Genomic DNA, 23181 nt, shown 5'->3' on the forward strand with positions numbered 1-23181 from the left:
TCCTCACAACTAAGCTATAAAACAGGAAAGATTTTCTTCACTGTTTACCGAGGAGGAAATTGGGAATGAGAGTGACTGACACTCCCAAGATCTTACAGTTAATATGTGGCAGAACTGTGCTTTGACCCCAGATCCTTCTGACTTCAAAGCCCAAGCTCTTAATTACTTGGTTATCCTCTCTAGGAGGCCAGGGAAAATGAAGAGGGAGAGGAGAATATATAGAAATGCAAGTTGACCTTCTCTCTGCTATATAAGATGCTAATTATTGAACAACAGATGTAGTATGGTATAAAATCTCTGGCAAAATAATTTTATTTTTCTGCCAAGGACTATAAAAAGAGAGCCCCTAAACAGATACCGTAAGACCCTGAAAAGTCACAGCAGCAGCCTGTATTCCTGGGGATGCACAGAACATCAAGCACCCAGCCGCACTGCCGATTTTGCAGACATTTACGATGCCAGTAATTGCAATAATTATATATACCTGAAGCTGCCCTGTTTTCACTTCATCCATTCTAGCTAACTTGGAGTGCAGTCTGCCATCAGGGATGCCTTTGTGATATGTATGATATTTTATTTATGAGAAGATTAGCAAAATATGATTGTTGGAGTCGCTAATAAAGAGGCAATTGGAAAAGGAGCCAGCTGGCATGCCACATGTAGCTCCGGCAGGAAGACACATCTAATCTGTGTTTTTCTCTCCAAACTCACACCTTGTAGGCGCCCTAGAGCTTTCCCCCTCCTGCTTTCCACTAAGCGCCTCAAAGACCTCATCAGTTTCTTCTGAAAATGCAGAGCATATCTCTGTCTACATTTCCTGATCAGATTCCCCGCGACTCTTCAGGCTGTTTTTTCTAATGATAAAAGTTAACCTTACACACGTGTGGGAGCATGACTTTGTCCGGTTGGGAAGGGCAGGAGGGAAGTGTGAACTGACAGGCTCTGGAATCCAACAGACCCACAGAGACTGGTTAACTCTGAGGTAAGGAGTGCGCAAAGAACATGATCTCTGAGCCCCATTCTCTCCCTTGGTGAAAACAAACACACTTCCGTTTTCACTGCCCGATAAGTAATAATCCTTGTAACTAAATATGGAAGAAGGGTCTCATTTCAAAGTATTCCATGCATGGGAGTCATGCAGGGCAGGACAGATAATGCTGGAGGTTCAACTTTGTTTTTCCTTCCTAATTCTGAGCTCTAAAAGATAACAGTCACTAAATCAATGTCTCTCTCTTCCATCTTTGCTTTCCTTTTGTTGAAAGTCATTGCATTTCTTAAGTGAGTTATTTTGTCACAGTTAAAATTATATATGCCCATTATAGAAAACTGAGAAAATTATCTCAATGAAGCAAAAAGCAAAATTTAAAGCCTCACAATCTTGCTCTTTGAGCCTTAATACACTTCCTTCCTGTTCTTTTTTAATTTAATGCATACGTTTCACATAGTGGAGGGGATCCACATTCTTTGAAATGAAGGGAAGTGTCTCGGAGTTAATACCCTGAGACCTTGTTCTTGCCACTGTGTTCTATTGAGTGAAATGCAGCATACTATTAGTAAATTTTGAATTTAGATATTCTAGAAAATGAGTTCCAGAAGGACCCCTTTGTAGAGCCGCCTCACAAATGGAGTAAGCTTTGGGTAATTTACACAGCAAAGGAAACTGTGGGAAGCGTCTCCTAGCTTTCTTAAGTGAGATCCCATGAGCCTTAGATTCAGAGGCTTGTCGTTGTTAAGATACTCAAGGATCCAACTGTCTGGGTTTGAATCTTGGCTCTACTACTGAGTGGCTTTAGGATGTTAGGCAAGTTATGTAGCCTTCCTAAGCCTCAGTTTTTTCTTTGCTAATTGAAATAATAGTACCAACTTATAGATGTGTTATGAGAATGTGTTCTGAGTGAGTTCATGCATATATGGTGCTTAAAAAACACCTAGCATACTTAGGAGTAAATATTAATTGTTGGCATCGTTATCAATAACCAAGGGTTTGTGTTGGTACTCAACTCCATCCGCTTCCACATGATCTCCCGAAATGTCTCTCTCTTGCACTCTAAATTTTCTGGGGGCAAAAAGTCTTGTGCTCACTTCTGTCACCAGGTGCAGCTAGGACAGTACCTGATTTGATATAGGTGTTTATTACCTGCCTCAAATTGGCTAACCACCCAGTTTTCCTCCAGCTATTTGGTGTCTAGTGATGATTTGACTCCAGGCCACATAGGGTAGGTGTATAATGGCAGAGAAGGAAGCCTTTTTGGATGGTACCGCTCTTTGCCCACAGCACCCCCCCCCCAACACCAATTCTTCCCTTTAACTCCTGAATGCCCCAAGAGAAGGAAGGAGAGCCCATGAAAACCAGGAGCTATTGCTCAGATTTATTTTTTATTTACACACGATTCCTTCTTCCTCTGACATAACAGCCCTTTGATATTTTACAAAGGAGACCTCACTGCCAAAGTTACCCATTCACAGTGTCATTTTCCTCATTTTCCTTTCCTTCATGTGCTGTGCTGGTCATAAGGGAGTGAATGGGGAAGGCACAGGTCCTGACCTTTTAGGGTCTTGTGGGGAAGCTGTATGAGTGGATGGTAATTGTTAGTGGGATAGGTTCTATGTCAGGAAATTCAGAGTGCCATGGGAAGTGTTGGGAAAGTCATCTAGCAATTTTGAAAAGTAAGGAAGGCCAGTTATTTAGCTTTGGTAGAAAGCAAGACTCTCCTTAATAAGTATAGAGTAGGGAAGGTATTATGAGTTTGAAGATGTCCTTGTTCCTACACACTCTTGTATTTTCTGTGCTGCGAAGAGGGTAGTACATTAAAAATCAAGTTATTCCTTTTAACTCAGTGTTTCGTGGTCAACTTGTACCACCTTCAACATATGGAGGAATTAAGACAATTTCCTCTCAAGACAGGCTTTCTAACATTGAGATGCACACATGCATATCCAAGCTTCCAGACACCTGCATCCATTTCCCTGTGGCTGGTTATTTTTTCCTCTGAAATGTTTTTTTTTTTTTTCCTTTCGGATAGTGTAGTGACAGAAAGATATAGTTTCTTCATGCTGTGTTTTTACTTTCTATTTTCCTGATAAAACTGTATCACTGCAGAGGAACTCAAATCTAATCTTCAATATATTTAGCATGAAAGCAATAAAAAGCATTAATTCACTCCAGAAAGAGCAAAATACAGTCGGGTACTCAAAGAGAGAATCACCATGGAAACTGTTTTCTTGAGATTCTGTACTCTCCAGGCTCCAGGCACGACTAAGTGAAGAAAGGAAGGCAAAGGGAAAAGAAGAAATATCCTGCCCTTTCTGTTGTCACTAAAATGCTGCAGAGGAATTGCCATGAATTATTGATTACATGAGTAGAAGTATATATGAATTAAAATTGTTAAACTGGTGTCTTTTCAGTGAGTGTGTAAGGGTGCACGGAGAACGTGTTCCTCAGTGTTCCCTCTTCCTTGCTGTCAAATCCTATTGAGCAATCAGAGAGCTATCCTAAGGTCAAAAGTTGGCAGAGAAGCATGAGGAATTAGGATGATTAAAGAATTCTGGGAGCTGGAAGTAAAGGACCATGATTTTGCATACAACTCCCACACATACTTGCCTTTGTGTACCATGTCAAGATGGTTATGGTTTCAGAATTTTTTCAAAGATATTAAATATGTAAAGATCAGAGGCCAGCTCTTGCCTTTGGGACCGTGGTAATGGGATGTGATGGAATTTCCCAAAGGAATTTGTTTTGGATTAAATTCATTCTGTGTTTATGTACACGGGTATACATCTCACAATGCACCCACTTTTTTTTGCCTTCTCCATTTTTACCAATTCATAGGTTTTCCTCCCTGAAACTATACTCCTCCATTGAATATCTCTGATAATAATATCTGCTGTGTGTTAAATGTTCCTGTGAATTAGCCACTGGGCTGAATCCTTTGCCTGATACTATTAAGGGCATGGACTTTTATTTGGATAAGATTGTTCTTTTTAGCAAAATGACTAATTCAGTGTTCACTAATAAAATAATCATGTTCTTATGTAATTCTCACAACAACGCTAATGAGAAGGTCCCCATGATACAGATGAGGAAGCAGAGTTTGATGATGGCAGCTGAGTACGGTCGATCACAGAGCCACTGAGTTGTGAAACCTGGATTTGAAACCATGTATGAATCCTATGTCCATGGTTTTAACAGCCACACTAAGGTTTCATCCTAGATGATACAGACAACTTGTCTTTTTAATCTCTATGCAAGCTCATAACTGCCATGGGTCTGAGCACATAGATAGGCCCTCATGATATTCATAACAAGTACATATTTAGAATCCACCATTGTACCAGGTACTATACTAAATATAAAAATTGGAAATGAGGGGGCGCCTGGGTGGCTCGGTCGGTTGAGTGTCCGACTTCGGCTCAGGTCATGATCTCGCGGGTCCGTGAGTTCGAGCCCCGCGTCGGGCTCTGTGCTGACAGCTCAGAGCCTGGAGCCTGTTTCAGATTCTGTGTCTCCTCCCCCGTTCATGCTCTGTCTCTCTCTGTCTCAAAAATAAATAAAAACGTTTAAAAAATAAAAAAACAAAATTGGAAATGAGATAAAGTCTCTGCCTTCAAAGAGCCTACAGTCTTTAGGAAGTGTTCCCCTGTATGAGTAACCAGACACAGTAGTCAGGGGTTCAGAGAAAAGAGAGGCTAATGAGATTCATGAAGGAAGATTCATCCTGGTCCTTCCAGAATGGGGAAAGCTGTCAAAAGGTCAAAGAAGAAGGAAGAGAAATGATCAATTAGGATAAGACAGCATGATTTTAAGCATAGAGATGGGAGTGAAATGACAAGAGTTTGGAGACTTGTGAGCAGATCACAGCATGTGTTTTAGTGAAGTAAATTTGAACAAGGAACTTAACAAGTGGGCCATGAGTGAAGAACCTCAAACTCTGGAGCGAGAAGTTCCAGATATTATCCTGTCAACACAGTGAGCCTTCAAGGGATATGTTTATTTGTATTCAGGTATTCATTACTTAAAGTAGAGCATTGTTTACTCATGTTTAGCTCATTGATTTTTACATACCTATACATTCTTGTCACCATTACCAAGATCAAGGTATAGGACACTTCTAGGACTCTATGCCCCCTCTGACTGAACTGCTTCCCACCCCTGAGATACCACTATCTGACTTCCATGTGAGTATTCAAGGGAAGTAATAAAAAAGAAAACAACATGAATGAGGTTTACAGAAAAGTTTAATGACTTCTGGGATGTAGCATTGAGTGTGGAGGTGAGAGATTTCAAACAAGGAGACCAGCCAAGAGGGTGTTACAAAGTTGACAATCCGTCCCTCCATCCATCACTTTCAATATGTATTGGATCCCTATTGTGTACCATACCCTTGCATTGGGGCTACGATAGTAGTCAATGCATGCTGTCTCACTGAGGAGACCCACAAACAAAGAAGCAGTTACTTTCCACTGTAATATGTGCTGAACTAGAAGGAAGCACAGGTTGCACTTAAAATGGCACCAAACCCAGAATAATAAAGTCAAAGAAGGCTTCTTGGAGGAAGAGGCTCCCAACCTGAGGCTTGAGGACAAATAGCAATTAGCCAGGCCAAGGAAGAGATTGAGATGGAAGGGGTTCCAGGTAGAGAAGGAGCATATAGGAAGGAATAAAGAAGGTAGGTGACTGTGTCAAGGAAGAGGCTTGGGCAAGAAAAGAATGGTCACAGACAATGGGGTTTTCAAATCAGAGAAGTAACCAGACTTAGTAAATGATATCGTATCATGAAAAACCAGGGTTTATCAGCACCAGCATGGAATCCTGACAACCTGATTGAGCAACAGTCTGCATCTATTGTTCAGAAAATTTCAGATGCTTAGTGTGGCAGGCCTGTGCACTGTTGTTTTTATCGTAAGTAGCCCACCTAGTTGTCCATCATTTCTCTTGAAAGTTGAGCCAGAAAAACCAGTCAGGCAATCAGACTTCCATCTCTCACCTACCTCTTTAAGATGGAGCAAGTTTCTTACATTTTGTACATTCTTTATCTCCTTTCTTCTGGAGTCTCAGCTCTGCTGATTTGCCAGGCCACCCTTCTCCTCCGACTTGTCCAGCAGGTTTCCTGTGTACTTTTGAGCAAGCTACAGAGGTCACACCACCTCTTTACCATATGTCTGTTAGCAGGTGATTCAGTAGGCAAAATGTGGCCTTTGCAGGCCTACAGACCTGAGTTAAAGCCTAGTCTATGACCAACCCTCCTTGTGACCTTGAAAAGTTAATGTTTCTGGGCTTCAGCTTCCCTGCTGGGAAATAGTGATACCCACTGTATTAGGTGTGAGTAATTAAAATATAAATGTACCAGATCCCCTAGGATAATGTCTAACACATAGTAAGTCTTTCATAAATGTTATCCAGACATACTAATGCAAATCGGTTAACAGCACAGGCATACTGCCTATATTGGAAGGCTCTGCCAAGGGTTTCTGGGTTATCTGGACAAGTCACAAAGGCTCTCCTTGCCTTAGTACTTTTATCTGTAAAATGGGAGTGATAATAACATCTTCCTCATGGTTTTATTGTGAGGCTTAAATGAGTGAATGCATGTAAAGTGCTTCCTATAGAGTCTGGGGTGTGTGTGTGTGCGTGTGTGTGTGTGCGTGTGTGTGTGTGTGTGTGTGTCTGTCTGTCTATATATCCCCTATTGGTGTTGATATTAATTTTAGTAATTATTATTTGTATAGTACTTGTTCATAACTATGAAAATGGGAGAAGAGTGTTTGCCTACTTTCTAGGGTAGTTGCCAAGAGCAGCTAACCAAGAGGTTCAGTGGCTCCGTGCCAGACACAGTGGGCCCCCAATAATGTTTGTTGAATGAATGAGAGCAAAGTGCTTCTCTCTAAATGCTTTCTATAAATGTTTCATCTTAATGATCAGCAGGAGCCTCCACATGGAAGGAAGTGCCAAAAGAGTTCACTGGGTGTCAGCCTGGGCTCAGGCCTGGTAGATTCTGATTATGTCAAACAAAATAGATTCAGATCGGTCTATTTGGTGCCACTGAAACTGTGCCAATGAGCAGCAAAATGTGATTTCATATTGGGGGAGTGCCAGAATCCAGATTTACAGATCAAAGCAAACCCTACCTATTTCTAATACCCCCTCTCTCCCCTCAATGGGCGTTTCTTACCTCTGAAAGAGCTTCTGGATGTTTCACAAAATCAGGCCCCAGATGTTTGAAAGACTTTTGCAGACAAGGTAATCAATCCATTTGGTGGCCAGATGCTGTCTGAAAATTTTCCTGCTACAGCACTGTGAGTTTCTAAATTCATTAGAAACATAAATTAATTAAATCTAATCAACAGTGGGTGATGCAGAAGATTAAACACTGAAAAACAAATACATTTCCAACTGGCTCATATTAGATGCAGAGAAAAACACTCTACTTTTGAGGTGAAAGTCAAGTTAACCCTTTGTGTGATATTCTCAAAAAACCTTTGCCAAATCTGAGACCCCAGGTGAGCCTGTAGTTCTTCCCAAGTAAGTCTGCCCTCATGGGTCCATTGACCTTTCAAGAAATAAATTGTGTGTTTCTCTCAGTAAGAAGGGTTCTAGAGTGGTCTTACTTTGTTAAGCATTAATAGGAGAAAAATCTCCACCATTCTTTCATCATGAAGGGCCTCTGGAAGTAAGTTTTGCAAGACATAAAATGGAGTGAAGCATCGTTCTTTATTCTACACTAGAATAAGTTACCTGAATTCAGAGTTACTGTGTTTCAGCGCCAAATCCCCAATACCTAGAAGAATGCCCAGTACATAGTAGGTGCTTAGTAAATAGCTGTTGAATGAATTGAGGATGAATTTCTTTCTCACAGGATTTCTGAGTTACTGACTTTCCCAGATGAGTCCCCATGACACAAGATAAGTGTAAGCAGTTTCCCAAAAGTATTTTGACTTTTTTTCACTCAAGGATCAGAATCTTGAGGGACTGATAATCCATAGGACATATTTTAGAAAACTTGGTTCTACGGCATTATTGTATAGCACCCCTAACTTTTGTCCCATATCTTTTACCCTCAGTCTAAATGGAACTGAAGAAGACTCGGGGTGAGTAAATTATGAATTTATGGGGCCGATTCTTGGATCGGAGGCTATTCTTCAAGGAGGTGCTCAGCTCAGTGGAGAAGCCAGCCTTTAGCCCTGGAATTGACTCATTCTACACTCTTGTTTGCCAGTGGAGACAAATGGCCTCGAGCTATGTGGAGAAAGGGGTTGCTTCCTTTTATGCAGGCTTATAGAGGTAACAGTGTCCAGAGGATGCCTGCAAGCCCTTAAGACCAGCCCCTGCTAACTCAGATACCTACAGAGGCCAAGTAACATCAAAAATGAAAGCAGAGCAGTAGAGAGAAGCCTTTGGAGGATAAATGGGAGCTGACATTTGGCCTCAAGGTTGGGGACCAGTAGGAAGTGGTGGGAGAAGAGGTAAATTTAAGACCTTGTTCCTTTCTAAAGGGCGCAGCCACAAGTCCCAGCTCAAGCCAGGAGTGGCCATGTGGGAATGCCAATCCAGTGGCACCCATCTATTGACTTCTAAAGAAACTGAAAATCTGGATTGTTTATATGCAATTTCATAATTTCTAAAGGTAAACATATGATTCAAAAAATTGGAAATCTTTTTGTGGACTAATATTGCAGCGTTAAATAAAACCACCCTGCTGGTCAGATGTGACCATCCACTGCGGTTGGTGTTCTCTTCCTTATCTCATCTAATCCTCCTAATGCTCTTCCAAAATGGTACCAGTATCATTTTATTTTACAAATAATGAAACTAAGATTCAGAGAATCCAGGTAATTTGTCCTAAGGCACATCTGTTATACATGGCAAAGCTGTGAATGGAGAAGTGATACTGTTTATCATTCATTATATTACTTTTGGGTAAGGTATTATTCTAATTCTTATTTAGTGTTTATGTGTGTCAAACACCATTCTAAGTGCCCTGCATAAATTTACTCATTTCATCCTCCGTATAATACCACTCCCATGTTACAGATTAGGTAAGCAGTGTGGAGAAAGACATTAAGAATTATACCCAACATTAGCTATCTCTGCCGACTAGTGGAGCTGGAATTGAAACAGGGGCTGGAAGACTGCTGTTGACTACCTCCTAGAATTACTTCTCAGAACAACGCCCCAGATTAGACACATAGAAGGTGCTCAGCAAATAGTTTTCCATTGACACCAAGCCTCATTTTTAGCTGTGTACACTTTTGGGATCCTGAGCCTAAGGGTGTGGTTGGTGCCTCTGGGTAGCTGCTGTTTCACCCGTTATTCCATGTGACTCACTGGCACCTGTCACTCAAGCAGCCTTCACTCTGTCACTTTGCTAACTCCAGGCACACAGAGCAAAGACCGACAGGTCCTAGAAACTGGCTGAGCCACTAATGAACTGTCTAATCCAGAAAGCCCTTCTCAGCAATCGGGCAATCCAATTCAAACTGTGTGTTTGACTGAAATAGTTCACTGGGTCAGACTTCTTGGCATATAAAGATCTTCCCACCCAGTCTCTAGTGTTCTGTTCTTTTTCTTCCTGAAAATTGAACAGGGTGGAGACTGGTTTAGACAAGGGTAAGAATTGAAGAATCAGAAGGGTGTGTATACATTTTACAATGCATGAGCTTTCATACATATGGTTAGCTTTGGAGAATAAGGCAAATGTAGATCTTAGGAGAATGAGGGAGATTTCATCGGTTTTTAAATGTTCATGATTGTACAGATCTGCTACACCCAGTTTGACTGAAAACCAAATGTGTGTATGGTGTGCGCATGTGTGTGCAAGAACAGTATTAGAGAATATATAATGAGCGATCAGGTAATAACTATTAACAAATATTCTAGAAAACCATACTTTTAAAGAACATCTATTGTGTGTCATATATGGGGGTGCAGACCAGGAATCGCAAGGTGAAAAAATCAGTTTTGATCCCTGATTTGGTTAGCTTTATAGTCTTATAGCAGAGACAGACATTATCAATAAACACTCAAACAAATATATAATGAGGAATTCTGATAAATGCTTTAAAGGGAAAGAATAGGGTAGTACAGAGCAGTGTAGGGCAACTAGAACATAAGCTGTCAGAAAAGGTCTGTCTTGGGATGTGCTGGTTAAGCTGAAATTTAAAAAATGAATAGGTGTTAGGGGCACCTGGGTGGCTCAGTCTAGTTGAGCATCTGACTCTTGATTTAGCCTCAGGTCATGATCCCCGAGTTGTGGGATCGAGCTCCTCATCAGGCTCTGTACTGAGTGTGGAGCCTGCTTAAGATTCTCTCTCTCTCTCTCTCTCTCTCTCTCTCTCTCTCTCCCTCCCTCCCTCCCTCCCTCCCTCCCTCCCTCTCCCTCCCTCCCTCCCTCCCTCCCTCTCCCTCCCTCCCTCTCTCTCCCTCTCCCTCTCCCTCTCTCCCCCTCCCTCCCTCCCTCCCTCTCCCTCTGCTCCTCTCCCCCCACTCATGCTTTCTCTCTCTCTAAAACATTTTTTAATTAAAAAATTAAAAACAATGCATAGATGTTAGCCAAGGAGAAGGGAGAAGGGTGAATAGTTTAAGTAGAGGGAGCTGCATGTTTGCACACCGCAGAGTGGAAAGAAGCATGGCATTTACGAGGTCATGAAAGCAAAGTGGTGGGACTAGAGCATAGTGAGATAGGGTGTCAGGGAGGTGATTTAACATGAGATTTGAGTGGTACAAAAAGGCCAGTTCCCAGTATTTCCTTAGTGATAAATTACCAAAAGGTGATACTCTCCAAAGGTTTCCTTAAAATGGCTTCTGGTGCATTTTACTGTTGATTTAATTTCAGTTGAAGAAGCAAGCAGTGTATCTGAGATTGTGACCAGTGTTAAGTCTATATCTTGAGTGTTTTATCATTGTATTTCTTCTATGACCTGATAAAATATTGACATTTAATTTCTTCCCCTGGACTTTGCAGGAAATAATCAATGCATCACAATCAAGGCTAAGAACCTGCTATGATGTGTGTTGGATAGAAAGAAATTTTTCTACTGCAGCTAATAGTTACTGGCTGTTTCAAGCCCTAAGCTTTTCCATACTCTCCAAAGGCAGTAACTTAGGTTGTTAGAATCAGTATTTGAAATGTCCCCAAAAGTAGAGTATTTAAAAGACATGGTAATAGGTTCCTATTTCCACTCCTCTCCTTTCTGCTTTGCTTGGAGGAACTGCTTCTGAAAAAGTACTTGGCACTTGATTTCTCAAGCACTGGTTTTATTTCAGAGATGTCCCAGGTCAGGAACCTATGGTACTCACCCATTTGAAAAATAATAATAAACTGGAGGCAGAAATGGAGCATGTGTGATTCTCATTTTAGAGGAGAACAATGATATGCATTACACAGGCCAACAATCAGTTGTCCCCATAAGAATATGAAATCTCCAAGTGTGGACTATTTATATCACCTATGCTCTGAGATCTTAGATATTGATAAAGATGCTGTCTATTAAAGAAAGAAATATGAGTCTGTTTTCAGGGAACTCATCATCTAGTTAAAGATATATCTCTCCCCCACACACACACGCACATGCGCACGCACACACACACACACACACACACACACACACACACACAGAGTATATCAAGCAACCTATTAACATTTGTACAATAATCCAACACGAGTCATTCCAAATACGAAAATACTAACTTAAGCGTCTTGAAGTTTTATGTGCAGTTTATTGGTAGAGCCAAAGATGAGTAAAATAGGAACTCTGCCCTTAATGAAACAGTTTCAGTAAGGAAAACAGAGCAAGTACATTTTCAGTTATATAGCTACATAAGTGGGAAGAGCTACATAAGTAGCATATGAACAGTCCAGAGAGTTGCGGCATTGTGAGGAAGAAAGGATTGCGTTCCAGTTAGGGGAGCTCATGAAAGACTTCATGGAGAAAGTGGCCCTTGAGTTGGCCTTAAAGGACTCCTGTGTTCATTGATTCACTCAGCCAGGGAATAAGTATTTTGTGCAAACCTGCTAAGTATGTGTCCCTAGGCTGGGTCCCTAGAGTAAAATAGTGAGTAAGATCTTGGCCTCAAGGGGCATACATGTCAGTATGCACACGTAATGGAAAGAATGTCTTAGGAAAAATGAAATTGCTTCACAGTTGGTCAGCACAGACTGTATTTGCTGACAGTCTAAGAGTTAAACTTTGCTAACGTGCCAGGTGGGTGACAAGGAGTACAGAAAATGATGGAAAAGTTAAGGCTGAGCCCAGAAGATCCACTCTGCCATGTTAAAAAGTAACTATGAGGGAAAGATGAAGAAAGGATTAGGAAAAAATAAACAACAGACAAAAGGGAGTGGGGACAAGAATTAAAAGTTCGAAGGAAAAGAAGTGGAACACAAGAGGCAGGTCATGAACATAGGCTCTGGAACTAGAACTGGGTTCCAATCCCAGATCCCCTTGTTAGCCTTCCAAACATGGACAGTTCTCTGAGCCACCATCTCCCCACCTGAAAAATGGAGGACGAGACTGATATCATGGAGTTTGAGTGACCCTTAAACATAATATAAAACACAAGGTACAGATCCTGGCAAAGTAGGTGTTAAATAAAGGAGCCTGATAATGCAGATTGAGGAGAGTTTAGGTCAAGAGTCTAGTACTATGCCTGGCATGCAGTAGGCCCAGTTCAATAGTTCCACAGAAAAATTGCGATACTGGTGTTTTCCTAAGGCTGAAATATCTTGAGGCCAGGCTCATAGCTAGTTAATTTCAGCCAGTCTTTTGCATGACAGTTGCGATCCTCTCCCTGTAGTCATGCTGTAATAAAGGAATGTTCAGCTAGAAGAGTTTTCCATTAAAGACCGACTTCCTGGCAGGGAGATCTACAAATCACTTGGAAAGTTCCTGGCACCATCACCTGGGTCTGGCTATTTGCAAAGTGTCTATAAATCTTCCACAGGGCAAGATGAGAATGTGGGTTTTTTCTCTCTCCTCTGACAGACTTGTTTCTTTCTATGCACTATTAAGAATCATGCTGAAAGTTACCCAAGAAAGGCCATGAGGAGGTCAGGTTACCCATGTGGGACTGATCTTGCAGTAGACTTAACATTTTAAAGTGTATACAGGTGAGCAGCCTTCCATCAGGTAGGCAGACAGGAGGTAATGGACCCAGAGATGCATAGTAGTAGATGGAATGAGTCCTTTCTACAGCTGGCTTCAGAAGAAAAAGGAAAGAGAGAGGGATGGAAAGAAGAAAAAGAGAGAAAGGGAAGGAAAGAAGAAAAAAGGGGAAAAAGACAGGAGGAAGAGCAGGAAGGGAAGAAGAAACAAAAAGAAAACCAAGAGGTTTGTTTTTCATTTATTTATGGTGATTGCATGGACATCTGACATGTTGATTTATGGGAGAAATGCTTGGCCATACTAAATGTTTTGAGACTCCTGTTAAACCTTATATGAAGATAGATTTTGTGTAGCATTTTTCTTCCTAACCATCTTTTGGCTGTGGGTGGGAATTGAACCTGAACAGATTTTATTTCACCTGTCAGTGGTGGACCAGTTACTGTCTTGTTTATTCATGCATTCACTTATCCGTTCATTCTGTTCCATGTTTTTCCTTATTCATTGCTCATCTTTCCATAAGCATTGCTTGATCTTTCCATCAGCAAATACAAATGCTGCTGTTTCTCTGATACAAAAATGCTCTGTTCACCTGACTTCCCATACCATCTTCTGCCTCATGTCTTTGCTACACTTCTCAGCAAAACTCCTTGAAGAGAAGTGTCCACAGTGACTTTCTCCCATTCGCTCTGAAGCCCAATCCATGGTTCCACCAAACCCACCCCCACTGATCCACAGAAACCACAGTTGCTAAGGTGAAAAGTGACCTCCATTGTTCAAATCCAAAGGCTACCTGAAGGCTTTGACCTTGCCTATCAGCAGTGTTTGGCATGACTGATGGCTCTCTCTTCTGCTCTTCTCTGGCATTCGGGACCCTCAGCTTTCTTGATTTTCCTGCTATCTTACCAGCCTCTCCTTCTTCTGCTCCTTCTTCTTTTCCTGATTCCTCTTCTTCTCCCAACCTTTTAGATGTTGGAGTGTCCCAAAGTTCAGCCCATGGTCTTCTTCTCCTTTAATACACTCTTTCCCTGAGGTCTCATCTAATCCTGTAGCTTTAAATATCATCTGAAGTGGTAATAACTCCCAAGTTTACATCCCCAATTCACACTCCCTCCTGAACTCTAAACCCTTCTTTCCAATTATCTACTCAGTACCTTTACTTGTAAATCCCTCCTACTTCCCATGCCTGAAACTAAATGAGTGTCTGGCCTGCCCCAAAAATGCCTGAATCGCCCACAAACTTCCCATCTCAGTGATGGCAGCTTCATCCTGCCAGGTGCAGAGGGTGCTGAGGGCAGAAACCTTGGAATCATCCTCGAATTCTCTCTTTGATACCCCATAACCAGTCATGTATGTTTGATACATACATGTATGTATGTATGTACCATACATACACCTGTATGGTACATACAGGTATGTTTGATACCCCGTAACCAGTCATCTGCAAATCCTGTCATGTTGACTCCGTATGTATCCAGAATCTGACTACTGCTCTCCACCTTGACTGCCAAGGCCCTGGTCTGAGCCACCCTCCTCTCTCACCTGGATTATCTCGATAGTCTTCCTGATGATCCTGCTTTAGCCCTCCACAGTCTGTTCCCAGCTCTACAGCCAGATTGGTACTTGGAACACATCAGACTATCTCATTCCTCTGTCTAGTACCCTCCAGCAGCTTTCCGTTTCATTTTTTCCTCACTTTTTAAAAAATATTTATTTATTTTTGAGAGAGAGAGCATAAGTGGGGAAGGGGCAGAGAGAGAGGAAGACAGAGGATCCGAAGCTGTGCTGACAGGAGAGAGCTCAATGCAGGGCTCCAACTCACAAACCTTAGATTATGACCTGAGTCAAAGTTGGACCCTTAACCAACTGAGCCACCCAGACACCCCTCCTCACTTTTTAAAAAACTGTGGTAAAATGAAACTAACACAAAATTTACCAGTTAACCATCTTTAGGTATACAGTTTAGTGGTATTAAATATTTACGTAGTTGTGCCTATTTCACTTTTAGTAAAAGCCAAAGTGCCTGCTATGGTCTGTAAATAATGAACACCTCATTTTTTCCTGGTTTGCACTGCTCCAGCTACCCCGATCTGCTGACACAGGCCTGCTTCTCTCTTAGGGTCTTCTCACTGTCTATTCCCTGTCTGGAGCACTCTTCCTTCAGATACCCATAGAGTGACCTCCCTCACCGCTTTCAAATCTGCTCAGTAAGGCCTATCACAATCACCTTATTTAAAATCTAAGCCTCCCACCTACCTCCAGAATTCATTTTTTGGTGTTTTTTTTTTTTTGTTTTGGGTTTTTTTTTTTTATTTGGGGGGGGGGGGTTGTTTTGTTTTGAGAGAGAGAAAGAGACAAAGAGCACACAGGAACAGAGTGAGAGAGAGAGAATCTTAAGCAGGCTCCACACCTCAGTGTGGAGCCCAACGCGGGGCTCGATCCATGATGGTGAGATCATGCCCTGAGTCAAAATCAAGAATCAGATGTTTAACCACTAAGCCACCCAGGTGCTCCATGAACTCTTAATCTCCCTTTCTCAGCTATGTTTGTTTCCCAGAGTACATTACATATGATGTGATTTATTATGCTCATTGACTATTATTTTTTCTCCACAAGTAGAAAAGAAGTTCCCTAAAGACAGATATTTAGTCTGTTTTATTAATCGATGTACACTTAATACATAATGTAGTGTTTGACACATAATATATGTGGTCCTTGAATATTTTTTGAGTGAATAAATGAACCATGAATAAGTCTATCAACATTTAGTATTTCCTGCTTTTTCTACATTTTATAGTTGATATCTAACTGCCAAGTGAACATGAAATCAAATATAATGGATTTTTTTAAATATCCAATTTTCAATGGTTATAAAAAAGCAGTAAGGATGTACCATAGTGCCTTTGCCTGATGAATATTTATTAAAATTTGGGTCATGCTGGTGAGGGAAATCAGCACTCACTTCTTTATGCTATCTTTTACTGTTTACCTACTGTATGTGATATATTCAGTGTTTTAAAATAGGGACATTATCCAAAAGAGAGTAATATTGTTTTAAAGATTTTGTTTTTAAGTAATCTCTACACCCATCGTGGGGCTCCAGCTTACAACCCTGAGATCAAGAGTGACATGCTTCACTGACTGAGCCAGCCAGGCGCCCAAGAGTAATATATTTTTATAATCTTAAAAACACCACAACTCCTAGCCAGAGAGAAAGGAAGGAATGGAGGGAGGGAAGGGAAGAGGAGAGAGAGAGGAAAACAGACAAAGAGAAATACTGATTCATAGAGTTGTAAATGGCACATTTGCTTCTAATATTTTCCATTTTCTTTGCTAAAACCATTGAAAAACCATCATTTTGTAATACCTTGTAAATTGTTAGCAGTATCTTTATTGTATTTGACATAGAAATTTCATGGTTTAGGGGGGAAAAATCCAAATCTTGTCCTACTCCATTCTTCTTTCATTCTTTAGGACCATGTAGAATTTAGCACACAGATATATTGTATTTATTGTTCAATTTGTCCTTTAGAGAAATGATAGGAGATTTCTTGAATGCAGGCATAGGGATGACATGTGAGTTACCTTAAGTTTCTGTAGTGATTTCCTTTTGACTTCTAGGCCAAAACTAGGGTTCTGACTTTCTGACCCAAACATTTCCACTATAGGGTGTTTCAACACCCTCTTCTCCAACTTTGTTTTACTATGTTCACCCATTTACCACTGCTTCCCAGTCCTCTAGATTGAACGCTTCTTGAAGGTAAAGATAGGTGTGTTGTGTTTGTAGCATATACCTGGAACCCAGTCCAGTGATGTGCACTTAGTAAGTGGTCAGTCAATAGATTCCTGGCATTTCAGATCTATTTGCTCCAAATCCACTTTGGGTTGTGTGATTGCTACCTCCATGCCCTCTCCCGGTACCTTCTCTTCACCAACCCATTTGCTCTTCTCTCTTCCTGTGATTCATAGGACATTCCAATCCCTGCCAATATGACAGAGGCTTTTAGGATAAAATCTGTACTTTACTGATCAATCTATGTGGTTCTAAAGTCGTAAAATACTCATTCCAAAATAAGAGCATGCCCTTGTCTCACACCCCTTAAAATATGTTTCTAACATTCATCCAGCATATATGTTTTGTTTGTTTACACTTTGTTCTGGGTTATTCTCTATGTGATGGTCCACTTTGGTGTTGCTTCTCTTGAGCTCTCCTTTGGTGATTGATTCAAGAAAATAATTAAGATGCATCTATTGCATATTAAGACACTAAGCTTGGCACTGAAGGTTCAGTGATGAACAAGTTCCTTATTGGGTTTTCAATTCAGAGACTAAGAAAGACATTTAAAATGTTTTCATTACCATTGTAATTGCTAATGGTAGGTGGTGAGGACTGTTAGGAAGGGGAAGAATGGGGGGCAGTGAAGCTGCATAGTAAATGGAGGCTGCTTGGGTTTGGGGAGAAGTCATACCAGGCTCCCCTAAATAAATGATATTAAAACCAACACACAAACCTGGCAAGTTCAGCTCCCACAAGGCAGGTGCCCTATCTTTCTGACATCAGAGCCTCTGGCACAGAAAAATTTTTGACCGAAGACATGCCAGACAAACTCCACATTATGTGTGTTTGGGTAACACAATGCCTGCCCAAAAGCTCCTATATAGACCCCCAGATAGGATGAACTTTCCCATTTTGGACCCAGAGTCCCTCTGACTCTCGGGTCCATGCTAGATGACCTATGTTGTGTAGATAATAGCCCTGAATGATTGACAGAGTTTGCATTGCCTGAGCAGCTAATTACTCCTCTGCTTTCTGCAAGAGTGGGTGACAGATGGTAGATACCTTGACAGCAGATCCCACTATAAACCATGCAGGCTTGTAGGCAAGTCTGGACTGCTACCAATTTCCCACTGGATGTTTCTATATTTGGAGGACTTAGAATTTTTAAAACCACTTTGTCCTTTGGGCGAGTTTTGTCCCAACTATAGGAACATTCTTTCTTCTCCCCTTCTGTGTAGTAGAAACTTGTTTTGAGTGAAAGGAAGTCTCCATCAACCCACCTGTCCTGGGTTATCTCAGACCTGGCTAGTGCTGGGGATTTGGTCAGTGTGGGGAAGCTGTGTGCATTTTAATGGAAACAGCATGGCATTCATTACTCACCTGCTTCCCACCATCTGGATTTTCACAGCTCAGTAAGCATGGTGGGCTCCCTAGACTTCAGAGGAGAACTTGACTTCTAAGGAGAGCATGGCTCGGTCCCTCTGAAGTCATAATTTTATGATGGATACCATGATAATTTGAGGGTGGGAGGATGCTTCTATCCCAATAACCTGCTTTCACTTTTGAATGGTTAAAGAGTAATGTTCCATTTCCACACAGGAGAAGGGGGGAAAAGCAAACCACCTCACTACTGAGAACTAAGCAATTATGAAGGAAAATTGGTCATGTGATAAAGTGAAATAAAAATGTGTATGTGAGAGTTTGTGCATAGAGGTTGCAAGACAAAGAACCACTTTCACTTATTTCCAATTCAATTTGTGTTAATAATCTGGCCCTGTGCATAGTGCTGTGAGGAAAACAAAGATGGAAGACATATCTATTAGTAAGTGTTGAGTTATAAATAATAGAAAATCTTTCTAACAGTGGCTTAAACCACTTGGGTATCTACTGTTTAACAAGTTCAGACACAGGCTCTTCCTGAGGCAGGTTTTTGTAGTTAAGTGATGTCACCAAAGACATTGTCCCTTTCTTCCATGTCTCATATTCAGCCTCTTGGCTTGTCACCTCATGGTCACATGATGGCGGCCACACCTTCACATATCATAACCACATAAAATCATATACAAAGGAAGTAGTATACAAGGAGTATGTCAGCATAGCCAGAAGGCTACTCCTCACTTGTTTCCCTTCTTTGATTCAGGGAGGAAAACTTTTCCCCAGAATTTCTGCCTCCTTGTCCCCCAGCAGACTTTCCTGCTTGCCTCACAGGCCATATTCGGTCACATGGCCACCTCTAAACCCAGGGGGCTGGGAAGGAAGATTCTGGATTTTACATCCTCTACACCGGGAGGCAGGCAAGGAAGAAAGGCACTGGGTAGGAGTAGCTAACCAAGAGTAACTAAGAGTATTAACCACAACGTATTACCTGCCTTTAATGAGCTTGTTCTTCATGGGCAGGTTGACATCTAAAAAACGCCCACTTTCCAGCACTCTGTCTCTATTTACATGGGAAGCAGTAGTCATGATAAGATCTTGGGAATTGGGACTCTTGGACCCTTCTACCTACTTTCTTTCATATAGGAGAAATACCAGCACTAGATCGAAGTTAAAACCAATGTGCACAGAATTAATTATATCCAAATGAAAGGAGAAGGATTCAGTATCTATATATCAGACACTGGTCGGCGACAAAGGAATCAGTTCGGGGTCAGTCAGGAACTGTCTATCATGCACAGAAGATCAGGATAGCAAGCTTGTGGCATGTGTAATAGCTCTTCCCATACCCATGCCAGACATAGCCGGTTAATCTCAACACTCTCCCACCAAGCCCAGCTATGACCTTAGAATCCTTCTCATTAGGCAGCTCTTGCCAATAAACAAAACTGGTGAGCAAAATTAGAGTCACTTGTTATCACTACTCAGAACTTTATATTTACTACTTCTGTCTCTAGAACTGAGCTACAAGAATATAAGTAGTACCAAGTTAAGAAGCAAAGGCTACTACCAAACTAAAAACCCAAACATAGTCCTACTTCATTGCAAAGGAAACTTTGAGTCCAAGGGCAGAAAACCTCATGCCTAAAGCTAGTTTGTGATACAGGCTAACAAAGGCATATTGATGAATTTAGTTTCCCTCCACTCCAAAAACAGTAAACAGTGATGTTATCTAAACTGTAAGATTAAAAAAATAAAATCTTTGACTCTCACTAGTGAGAACTGATCGTTGCCTCCCAATTGAGCCATACCTATTGAGACCAGTAGTTATTAAGCCTCTATATTTGCATAGCATTTTTAACATTTGGAAGGTCTTAAATACCTGTCAGCTTACTTTATTCCCATAATTTTATTCTTTTTTACAAAAATTGTTCACAGGGGCAGTATGAAGGAACTTGTGGGGCGGGCTGACACTATTCTATATCATGCTGTTGGTAGTGGATACACATCTATATGCATTGATCCAAACCCATAAAACTGTAAGGCACAAAAAGTGAATTTTAATATATGTGAATTTAAAAAATATTTTTAAAAGTCTACAGAATCTCTGAGATAAACGCTAAAATCTTGTATTTAGTTTGAAAGCCATTTAAAATTGTGTACCTGTCAAAAATTGTTCGAGTATTTATGGTCATAAAAAAAAGGATCCTGAAAAATTAAAAAAAACTATAAGAAAATAAATTAAATCACTCATATCCTACACTAAAACATCATTTTGGACTCTCCCTGACAGACTTTGGCCTGTGACTGTTAGTGTGTGTGTATTTATAAGAGTTAACAATTGTTTTCCAGGGAGTCAGATTGTAAGGGAAATTTCATTTTATATTTTAAGTATCATCTTGGTATTAATGGAAGTTTTAACAAGTGTATATTGCTTTACCAGTTAAAAAAGATATATTTTAAAATGAAAATACTTTTTAAAGATTACAGTCATCGTACATGTACTGTGTTATTGCCTGGTTGGGTTTGTTTTTTTTTTTTTAATTTTACAATATACTAAACTTTTTCAAGAAGCAGGCCATTTTGACACAATCCCAGTAGCAGTATTTGGGCATATTTTGTTTGGCCATAACCAGACTTCATTTTATCCCCCCATTTTGATAGAAAGTATAGTCCAACACACTATTTCATTTATCAAATTTTACTAGAGAAAACCTTATCTGAGATAATGGAGGCTGACTTTGGGCTATGAACCAAAACTCACGAAGGAGGCCACAGTTTTACATAGACAGAAGGAGTAATTTTAATTCCCACTGGGAGCCTGAGACTCCCCTATTTATTTAATGAGCCACACAGTCACTGCCAATCTAGCTACAAGCCCCTATGTAGTGATGACAAAGGGTACGTGTGCTGTCCCCTGGTCCCCCACCATGCAATGCAGGACCCATTGGCAATTAATCACAGCACTTCAGCCTGGAAGTGACCTCCCAGATCCTCTCAGCACAAACTTTCCCACAACCAACTATATTTCACCGCTGTCCTCCACTGCAACATCTGTTTTCCACCTAGCTGAAGGTGTCCTCATCCTCACTGAAGAAGCAGACAACTCTGCCTAGAGCCGAGCTTATCATCAGGAAGATAGCCAACTCTTGAGTGGGCAGAACTAGCCAGCTAATATAAGTAGAGTAAATGACTTTATAGTATTATCTCCCAAATGTTGCTTAGATGAAAGATAAAACATTTAATGGGCTCTGAAGGCTAAATTAAATTACTCTCTCATTTGAATCCCTATGATTGATGCAGAGAGGCCAGTGCTAGTGACCTGGTCGGTAGACCTTGTCCCACTAGAGGATTTGGGTTTAGGTCCTCTCCAGGTCTAAACTGAGCCATCATTTTATCTACAGTCACCCTGCTCTGTGAATTGGGCATCGCCTAATCACTGTGCCCAGCCCAGGCATTGTGTAGACGCCAGCCCAGCATGGTACTGTGAGAGACTAGGGTAGGCACTAAGGGTTCCCTCTATTTCTTCAGCCTAATCACAGGCATAAAATGGCCAAGTCAATTTCTATTATTCAGGTAAATGGACACTGTATGTATGAATTTACTTGTCTGGAACCTTTGTAAGAAGCAGAGATTGATTTTAAAAAAGAAAAACTCCATCTTAGCAGTGCCTCTTGCACTAGAAATGGGGTTACGAGGCCACCATCTTGTGGAAATTAAATCAGCACAAATAAATGTGGAACAGGGCAAACGTCATACCTCCCAGGGTTTCCTTTAAAAAAATCATGTTAACTACATTTGACCTCCATAACTGTTTTTGGCCTCTGTTTTTTTGTTTTTAGTCAAAAAACATGCACTTTATCCACATCTCTATAGGATAGAGGGGAAATGGTCAAGTTTATAGCTTTATTAGAATGGTGTGATTCAGCTCGGCATTTGATAAAATGAGTTGTTGTATACACATACTGTTTAAAAGATGAAAGCCATGTTGAATTGATGAATTGATTTCTTTTGACCATGATTTCAGATGAAGTTTTTGTCCCAAGTTTGCTAGTTTATTGTCATGCTCAGGAAGAGTTATTTTGTCTTCAGCAGCGTGGGTTTTCTAATTTATCAAGAAATTTCTCCTCTACCACAAGCCTGTTGCAAACAAGAGTATTTGTATCAGAAGTTTCAGTATCTTGAAATTGGAATGTGGGGTGATTCATGAGGTTTGCATCAATTATTAAACAGTCATAGATGAAGATATGCAAAGATGGATGGGGCGGTAAAGTATTCTGGTTACACCTACTGGCTTAGCGATGAGAATGAGCCAGGAAACATGAAAGTTCAAAACAGGTATTAACCTGAGCTGCAGTAGCCTATGCTCTGAAGGGAGGTAGACAATAGCTAGATATAAACAAGCTTATATACAGACCAACTACCTGGCAGGATTAAAATATAAAGCTAAGGATTTGGCAAGAGGATTGAAGAATTTCAGAATCCTGCCATGTCAATCACCCTTTCTCTTGTGAGGTTCTCAAGGGAGGCACAGCACAAATAATTATAACATTTGGAAAACAAATGGGACATGTTTATTAGTTGGGGCTGTGCCTGGATCCCACATAATACAGAGTTCTAGTAACACTGGCTTGGATCATGTGGCTCAGATGTGAGCTTGAGTCTACCTTGTTTTGACCTGTGTACCTCCTAAAGGGAGAATGAATTTTTCACTCCCTTTTTCTCAGGGAGTCTGGGTAAGAAGATAAATGTGTACGTCATCCCTGGGAGGGTGAATTTTGTTTCATGTGGAGTAACGTTTTCTTGGAATGTGAGCCAGAGGCTGACGTTAGAAAAGGCACTTAACTCTTCCTTCTGATACCCAACTTCACTAAAAGGGAAGGGCCAACTTAGAAGATGAGAACTTACAAGTTCTCAGGGTACCATCTAGAACT

At 40.8% G+C, this 23181-nt stretch overlaps 1 protein-coding gene across 12 annotated transcripts in view; it reads left to right on the forward strand.

The window, feature by feature from the left end:
* PPP2R2B (protein phosphatase 2 regulatory subunit Bbeta) overlaps positions 1 to 23181 on the forward strand; it is a 465243-nt gene that overhangs the window by 331258 nt on the left and 110804 nt on the right. The window contains exon 2 of one of the 12 annotated variants that reach the window (XM_060635818.3): positions 8059 to 8085. The exons of the other annotated variants lie outside the window; for them this stretch is intronic. Within the exon in view, the coding sequence (XP_060491801.1) occupies positions 8064 to 8085 (22 nt within the window). The 5' untranslated portion in view covers positions 8059 to 8063. The remainder of the gene's footprint in view (positions 1 to 8058; positions 8086 to 23181) is intronic. 12 annotated transcript variants of the gene reach the window in all.

Source organism: Panthera onca, chromosome A1 (assembly GCF_046562875.1).
Source record: "Panthera onca isolate mPanOnc1 chromosome A1, mPanOnc1 haplotype 2, whole genome shotgun sequence".
Lineage (NCBI taxonomy): Eukaryota > Metazoa > Chordata > Mammalia > Carnivora > Felidae > Panthera > Panthera onca.